This window comes from Macadamia integrifolia, chromosome 9, assembly GCF_013358625.1.
Source record: "Macadamia integrifolia cultivar HAES 741 chromosome 9, SCU_Mint_v3, whole genome shotgun sequence".
NCBI classification, from domain to species: Eukaryota; Viridiplantae; Streptophyta; class Magnoliopsida; order Proteales; family Proteaceae; genus Macadamia; species Macadamia integrifolia.
Window position 1 is genome coordinate 33,203,477 of NC_056565.1, and position 8,918 is coordinate 33,212,394.

At 34.8% G+C, this 8,918-nt stretch overlaps 1 protein-coding gene across 1 annotated transcript; it reads left to right on the forward strand.

The window, feature by feature from the left end:
• Positions 1 to 2,895: 2,895 nt before the first annotated feature.
• On the forward strand, positions 2,896 to 7,287 carry LOC122088156 (7-deoxyloganetin glucosyltransferase-like). Its single transcript, XM_042657317.1, has 2 exons — positions 2,896 to 3,568; positions 6,231 to 7,287. The coding sequence occupies exons 1-2, from the start codon at positions 3,058 to 3,060 to the stop codon at positions 7,181 to 7,183; spliced, it is 1,464 nt and encodes a 487-aa protein (XP_042513251.1). The 5' UTR covers positions 2,896 to 3,057; the 3' UTR covers positions 7,184 to 7,287.
• The last annotated feature ends 1,631 nt before the right edge of the window (positions 7,288 to 8,918 follow it).

Genomic DNA, 8,918 nt, shown 5'->3' on the forward strand with positions numbered 1-8,918 from the left:
CATCCAATAATATTTTTCCTAGGATTGGTGACAGCCGTACATATTAATAATGTTGACATAGTAACCGGTATTAACAATGTATGGTTGTTCTAACAATGGTTAAGGTCCTGGGTTCTATAATATTTTATTGGAATGAGAAATCCATTCAAGAGCAATGGATTAGAGCCAAGTAGGGTTTCGGCTTTATGACCCGGTTCCAAGGTAACCATAGAAAATAACATATAATAATAAAGGTGCTAAAAACAATTGTTTAAATCATCAGCATATACAGTCATAGAATTAAACATGTATATAATAAGAGATTGAAAGGAGGAAGTAGAGAAAAATTCGGTTCTAAGTCCCAGAGGTTTAACCACCAATATCCTTTTTGTAAATTCACAGGAGATGAAGATATGCCATGGTGATTCCCATTGGTTATGGCATAAAGTACATAAGTGATCCACCTCAATCCATTTAACCATAATATCTTTTGTAGGTATTCTATCATGAACAACTCTTCAGAAGAAGAACTTAAATTTTAGGTGTATTTGAGGTTTCAAAGAATTGCCATCAATGGGAATAAATAGATAAACAGAAACACCTGTTAGAGCACTTGTTTGAGTTTCCAATTAAGTTAATCAACGTGTTACTCGTTAAAAAACATGCAATCAATTTAGTGGTATGTACCCCTGTTTTTGAAAAATGACACCACCGAATGTCATTTCTAAAAGAAATTTGAATTTTTAAGGTTTCATTGGCAATTTGAAGAGGCAGCATAAAAGATAATCATTCAATATTCCATTCATTTAGACAAATAAAATCACTAATTGATGTGAAAGGTGAGGTATCTAACCTATATTGGTTGAAAGGCTTCTTTTACTTTTGCTCCCTCTCTTCAGTCTCTTGGCTGTGGGATTAATTTTGCACCCTCTAAATGTACAATTTTACTTAAGACAGTCCTATTTGTGAGTGTACATGGACACCATTTGATAACGTTTTGTTTCTGTCATTTTAGTATGTTTTTTGTTTCTAGAAATGGAGAAACAGCCTAAAAAGCGTTTGATAAAGTTGTTTTGTTTCACCCATTTCTTGAAACATAAATCAAAATTTATGCATATTTACAATTCTAGAAACGACTTTGATGAAACAAGTTGTCGTTTCTAGAAACGAATTTGAAAGAAAAAAAAAAAAGTAGACTTTTGTGCCCGATAAATCTCTCAATTATTTAAACCTAAAAAGAGGCAACCCAACCCTCTATCTCTTTTGGGCATCTGATAATATTATCAAATTTTTTTAATGGCATTATGTTTGTAAAAAACATTTTAAGAAATAAATTTATTAATAAATTTATTAAACACTAAAAAATTCATTTCTATTTCTAGAAACGTAAAAAATTGTTTCTACCATTTTTAAAAACGTTATCAGATGGTGCCTTGATGACTTCTCTCCGTCAACCTCATGTGCATACTCCTTTCTTCGTTATACACATTCACCCATAAATGAGGACAAATGGGTTGTCCATAATTTACTAGGAAAAGAATAGGAACAGTCCAAAGAAGAGCAACTTGCTCATTGAAGTTGGTCCCACCCTTAGTTGGGATATGATATATGTCATTTAGGCAATTGGCCATCACTATGTGTCACCCTTCGTTATCTATTTAATGTTTGATAAAGGATTTTTTTTTTTTTTTGCAAGTTGTTTTTAAATGCTTTTAAAGGCACCCTTCCAAGAAAAATGCTCATTCGTCATGGCAAACAATGGTACAAAAGAAAATCATAGGTATCTTTCAACGCTTTAATAATGTACTTTCCTTTTAATTTGAGTACTATTCCTAAGGTTGATTTAGTCTATTTCTTATCGATTTCATCATGACTTGTTATTTTTTATGAAAGCATAGGAATATGATTTCTATGAATTCAAATCTTTGGACCCTATCCTTGTAATAAACTAAGTACACAAATGGTTTTTTTTTGTACAATGGTATGTTTCTTAATTCTTAGCAGATGATTGTTAAGGAATCAATACCTCCCAATATTTTTCATTCGATTTTTTTACATGAAAACATTTTGGTTGTAATTACAGTTTTTAACTAGTCTCTTAACATATTGGGATGGGCAATTGCCTTTTATACTCAAGCTATTGGCTTATTTTGAATTGTCAACTATGTAAATATGCAATGACAGGAGTGGCTTTTGAGGCAGCAATCCAAGGAGTTCTACATGACATAGGAGAATCTATCAAAGAGCAAAAGGTCATGAATGGATATAAATTGATCTGGAAGAATTTGAACATCTAATAAAACCTAACGATTTTTTGAAATGATCATAGACCATATCAAGTAAAATTGAACTAGATAGTTACCTTTCTAAATCAACTTGTTAAGATGCTTACTTGTAACGCCATAGTTAGTAAAACTAGAATCTCATATGGGAACTTTTCTATTAGAACTCTGATCAATATGTAATATATTTGGATGTTTTTTAATAAAAAAAAAAAAGAAAGTCACTGGTGGCTAATATCATAGATCTGCTGAATGCCTACTCTGGGCATGCTCATTCATCAAGGTCACCCCAATCAATCATTGTACCTTTCAACAATGATGAAATTTATTAGATATTTTATGGGACAGGCCAATAATAAAAGCTTGAAAACTTCCACGTAATTGGAACGTTGGATAACCACACAAATACTGGCAATGGAGTGGGCATCCTCTCCCACACTTCTTCATTGGAAAGAAGACTTTCTTGTCGCTGATCATCTGAGTCAAGTCAAAGACATCCATAATTAGTTATTGCTGAGACACTTTAGGCAATCCAATAATTTAGATATTCTGACTCTACTTTAATTTTTCTATATGGGGAAAGAGATTTAGTGTAGCATTATGTATGGTGCACGATCCTGCATACCACTCTTGAATGAGATGAGAAGGTGCACTATAGACCATCATCCACCATTCAGTGAATGTTTGTGCATCTTAGGCTGTGCACAAAACCTTCTTCCCTTCTATAAATTAAGGTATCAAGTTCACAAGATCTCCACCACTTCAAATTATTTATCCTCCAGAGCAAGCAAGCAACATGGGTTCTTTTGTAGCTCAGAATAAGCCTCATGCTGTGTGCATTCCATTCCCAGCACAAGGCCATGTTAACCCTATGATGCAATTAGCTAAGCTTCTTCACTCAAGAGGCTTCTATGTCACCTTTGTCAATACTGAGTTCAATCACAAACGCTTATTGCGATCCAAAGCTCCTGATGCTCTCAAGGGCTTCAGTGATTTCCAGTTTGAAACCATACCGGATGGATTGCCACCGTCCGACCGCGATGCTACACAGGATGTTCCTTCACTATGTGCTTCAGTTCAGAAGAACTGCTTGGCTCCACTTCGTGATCTACTGAAAAAGCTTAATTCCTCCACCAGCGTACCTCAAATCTCTTGCATTGTTTCTGATGGAATCATGAGTTTTTCCATAGAAGCTGCTAGGGAGCTAGGCATCCCTGAAGTTCAGTTATGGACTACCTCAGCTTGTGGCTTCATGGGCTATCTCCATTACGATGAGCTTATCAAAAGAGGCATTATACCACTCAAAGGTACTTTTTTTTCTCAACTATTTCTCCTTTTTTTTTTTTCTTTTTCTCAAATGAGTAACCCCTCAATCCTGTCCAATTTTATATCCGATTTCCTATGGGTAAACTCTGATTACATGTAGTCATACCTAACTTTACTTGTGTAATAGATCAATCCACGGGAAACTCGAGTTGGAGACCTCAAGTTAACACACCATGACTTTGGACCAACAGAGTTGCACCCGGAGTGTGAAAAGACATCTCTTTTGCTCATCAGATCACTTTGGTGTCTTCATATATCCTGTGTTTTTTTTTTTTAAATCACTTTATTTTTTTTTGGAAAAATTTCTATGATCATTTCTTCTCAACACCGCCCCCCCCAAAAAAAAAAAAGGGCTCTTACATCTTCTTCTCTCTGGTATTTTAAAATGGCCAAAGTACCCATGCTAGAAAATTTTTCCTGCTACCTAGGTGGCAGCAGCTAAGTTCCTGCTACCTGGAATAATTTCACTTTCCCTTTGGCTTCACAAAAATCTTCAAAAATCTTCCTAGGTTTTATTATTTTTCAAACTATCCTTCAAGATTTCATTTCTTTGACTATGAGCCCGGGAGAAGGAACTTGGCTGCCTGCTTCTATAGACTGATCAACATCCTTGGACGCATTCAATTTGGGGACCCATCCCTGCGATCACTGGTGTCGCTCTCTTCCTTGCCAACACTCCTCCTTATCCAAGAAAGTGGTTTTCTTTGTTCATCTATTCCAGCTCGGCTTGTAAGTCGGCTATCTGAAACAAGTAATAATCTTTTGAGTTGGGTAACATGGCAAACCGATATAAAATCCAAAGCTCTGGATTCTAAATTCAAATTGATTTTGAATACCATGTAGTCAAAACCAATATTGACAGTGAGAGTTGGGATAGGGAGGGGATAATTCGCAGAGGGGTTAGGGGAGGGTGTGACGGAGTTGTGGGATTTGCAGGGTGGGTGGGGTTGATCGTGGGGTTGCAGTAAGAGGATGAATGGTTCGCTGCATTCCAAGGGGAAGGAGAAAGACCGGTGATGAAAACCAGTCCATAGGCTAATTGGAGGGTAATTTTGTCATTTTAAAATAACAGGGGAGAATAAAAGATAAGAATTCATTTTTTAGGAAAGTACGAGGTAAAATTTATGATAGGAGAGTTTGAGTAAATAGAATGTAATTTCAGAAGAGTGATAGTATCCGAAAAAAGAATGATACATCAAAAGTTAGAGGGTGAAATAAGACAAAAATCCCTAGAGAAGGCAAGATGGTTATTTCTTAGGTTGTCATGTCATATGGAACTAATAGAAAGAAGTTTGTTCATATTTTCGAAAGAGATTGCTTTATAGATTTCACTTTCATTCTCTCTCAAAAAGAGGATAACTTTAGCTAGGATCAACACTAGGCTCCGTTTGGTATCGTTCTAAAAAAACGTTTTTGGAGTTTTTTTGTTCTATTGGAACGAAAAAACAGAATCTTCTGTTTGGTGCACTTATGGTCCGTTTCTGTTTTTTTGGAACAAAAAGTGAAAAAAAAACTGAAAAAACGAGATTGGACTGAACTCCAAAATGAAGTTCTGTCTTCCCAGTTTCGTTCCATTTTACAAAAAAAAAAAAAAAAAAATTTCCCGATAAAAATCTGAAATTTTAAAACAACATTTTTTTGTTAAAAAACTGCGTTTTGACACAGAAACTGAACTTTTCGTTTTTGAAACGAAACGGTGTTTCTTGAATCCGTTTGGTATCGTTCTAAAAAAACGTTTTTGGAGTTTTTTCGTTCTATTGGAACGAAAAAACAAAATCTTCTGTTTGGTGCACTTATGGTCCGTTTCTGTTTTTTAGAACAAAAAGTGAAAAAAAAAAAAAAAAAACTGAAAAAACGAGATTTGACGGAACTCCATTTCTCAGTTTCTTTCCATTTAAAAAAAATTTCTTGATAAAAATCTGAAATTTTGAAACACCATTTTTTCGTTTAAAAACTGGATTTTGACACAGAAACTGAAATTTTCGTTTTTGACACAAAACGGTGTTTCTGGAACAAAAACGATACCAAACGGGCCCTTAGTGATACAAATTTGTTATAATCATTTAAGGAACAAATTTCTAAAAGCAGCGTTGCCCTGCACTAGCATGGGACCAATATGAGTACACATAGAAGCATTAACTGTGGTGGTACTTCCATTTTTCATGGGGGCAGGACGATCATTTCTTCTTTCCCTATGTTTGGATGTAGAGCCCATGTTGCTTTCTAGAATTCTTTTTCCCATAATTTAGACTTTGTCCTGGTGTCTTTCAATAATTCATATCTTGTATTCTTGTTCTGATACAAATTTGTTACAATCATTTAAGGAACAAAGTTCTCTAAAAACAGCATGGCCCCACTAGCATGGGACCAATATGAGTACACATGGAAGCATTAACTGTGGTGGTACTTCCATTTTTCATGGGGGCAGGACGATCATTTTGCTTTTCCCTATGTTTGGATGTAGAGTCCATGCTGCTTTCTACGATTCTTTTTCCCATAATTTAGACTTTTGTCCTAGTGTCTTTCAATAATTCATATCTTGTATTCATATCTGATACAAATTTGTTAAATTAATTTATGAGAAAATTATCAAATGTCACTTATACTAATTATATGTCTCTTTTTCTTTAATGTACCCACCAGATGAGAAAGACATCAACAATGGCTATCTTGACACACCCATTGATTGGATACCAGGCATGGAAGATATTAGGCTCAAGGATCTCCCTAGCTTTATCAGAACAACTGATCCCAATGATATTATGCTCAATTTTTTAGGATCGGAAGCACAGAACTGTGTCAAGTCTTCATCTGCCATTATGATCAACACATTTGATGAACTAGAACATGAAGTTTTAGATGCAATTGCAAGCAAGTTTCCTAACATATATACCGTTGGCCCACTAGCTTTGCTGAGCCAGAACATACCTCAGACTAAATTGAAGTCGATCCCATCAAGCCTTTGGAAAGAAGACTTTGAATGCCTTGAATGGTTGGATCAAAAGGAGCCTAACTCAGTTGTTTATGTGAATTTTGGAAGTATCACAGTTATGAGTGATCAACACTTGAGGGAGTTTGCATGGGGGTTGGCAAATAGCAAGTTTCATTTCTTATGGATCATTAGAGCTGATGCTGTAATGGGTGAATCAGCAATCTTGTCTGTAGAGTTCATGGAAGAAATCAAAGATAGAGGCTTGGTGGTGAGTTGGTGCCCACAAGAAAAAGTGCTCTTACATTCCTCCATAGGGGTGTTTCTTACCCATTGTGGGTGGAATTCTACAATTGAAAGCATATGTGGTGGAGTGCCAATTATATGCTGGCCATTCTTTGCTGAGCAACAAACGAATTGCCGATATGCTTGTACTACTTGGGGCATAGGCATGGAGATCAACAATGATGTAAAGAGAGATGAGGTTGAAACTCTTGTTAAGGAATTGATGGAAGGAGAAAGAGGGAAAATAATGAGGAAGAAGGCCTTGGATTGGAAGAAGAAAGCAGAAGTTGCTACCAAACATGGAGGGTCTTCTTACAGTAAGTTTGAAAAAGTAATTAAAGAAGTCCTCCAACCAAGTGAGTATTTTAATGGATATATGTAGGCATAATCTTCTTAATAGCTTAAGTCCTATTATTCCTCATATGTCCTATTATTTTATTGGCTAAAAAGATTATCTTTAATATCATATTTGATTTTTTTTTTGGATTTTGTTGCGGAAAGTTAAATATTGTCAAAATATGAGAATATAGTCCTACTCTAGCATTTCTACACTATTAGTCCTCTCTCTATCCTAATTTCATTTTCAATATTAACGTTGTTAAAAAAAGCGGAAGGAGAGCTAGTGGGAGAAATTTAAAAGTCCATTTTCAATTAATTCGTATTTGTGATTTGTGAATGTGTATCCAAGAAGCTATTAATGTTTTAGTAGGGGTAATTACCCCACTTTTTTTTTTTCCTTCTGCTTTGGGTTGCCGCTGCCCCCTAATGTGCCATTTAAAATTATGATGCATGAGAGGCCGATGAAGAGTTGCAGAAGCATTGATGGGTTTAATTTAACTCTTCGGTTGCGTTTATTAAAGATTAATTTAGTCCATATAATGCTTGTTTATTTACTTAGGGTAAAAGACATTGGGTACCTAATGAATTTCCATTTTTATCCTTATAATATATCTGTAACTATTAATTTTCCCAGTAAACCAGAAGGACACATATCTGTCCTTTCAAGCCCCAACATTTCACCCTTTGTCCTGTCCACTTCTGTCCCACGGTCCTACTCCTTTCTCCCACCTCTCACTTTCCTTGTAATATGTCCTTCCCCTACCAACGTCATAAGATATATATATATATATATATATATATATAAAAAGAGAGAGAGAGATGTGTTAAAAATGTACAGCACCATAGTAGAAGTAAAAGTAGAAGTAGAAGAAGAAGAAGAAGGCGGCTTAGAAAAAAAAGGAGGAAAAGATGTGGGGTTATAGTTTTAAAACTAGGGAGGGAGAAGTGAAAACTGAATGCTTCATTTGGTTGTAAGGGGAATAAAAGGGATGGGTAGTGAAATTTTCATACTTCAAAAAAGAAATGTTTGTAACTATTAACCTATGTGACTATGTGATCAACTTCAAATTATTTCATATTTGGTTATTAATTTTTACTTTACTTTATCCAAAATACTTTGCTATAATACATAAATGCTATGTTTGGTTGTAAGGGGAATTGAAGGGAAGAAAAGTGAAAATTTCATAATAAAAAAAGGAAATATATGTAATCATTATTCATATGACTTTAACATTAACTTCAAATCATTTCATATTTGGTTATAAAATTTCACTTTACTTTGCATTCAAAACCCTTTGTTATAATATGTAAAGTAAAAATTACATGTAAACTATATCATTGTTAATTATGGTTAAAAATATTAAGTAGTATATACAATCATATTATAAACATTTCTTTTAAAGTATAAAAATTTCACTTCCTTTCCCTTTAAATTCTCGTTGCAACCTTAACCTTAACTCATTGTTGAAACTTCTCATTATCCTGATGCGGCGATTCCAACCTGGCTGTGCGAAGTTTAAAGTTTCGAATTACCTTCATCTTTCTGAAGCTCATCTCCATGAAGCATACCTGCAAATCCAATGTTATGCTTACTGGATTTATGGGCTAAATTAATTATTCGGGTTGATTAAATGGGTGAGAATCGAGTTGTATGAACCGGTTCAGTTCATTTTCAAGTTTAGGGATGTGCTGACCCAACCCATCGTAGTTTAGGGTTTTGGGTGCAGGACAATATTATAAATACTAGCTTTTAGGTCCTTACAACTATTAGTCACTTT

Bases quoted from the DNA above. Each gene is read 5' to 3' on its own strand.
- LOC122088156 (XM_042657317.1), top strand. From the start codon at position 3,058: ATGGGTTCTTTTGTAGCTCAGAATAAGCCTCATGCTGTGTGCATTCCA. The intron at 3,569-6,230 runs GTACTTTTTTTT...TGTACCCACCAG, and splicing joins AGGCATTATACCACTCAAAG to ATGAGAAAGACATCAACAAT.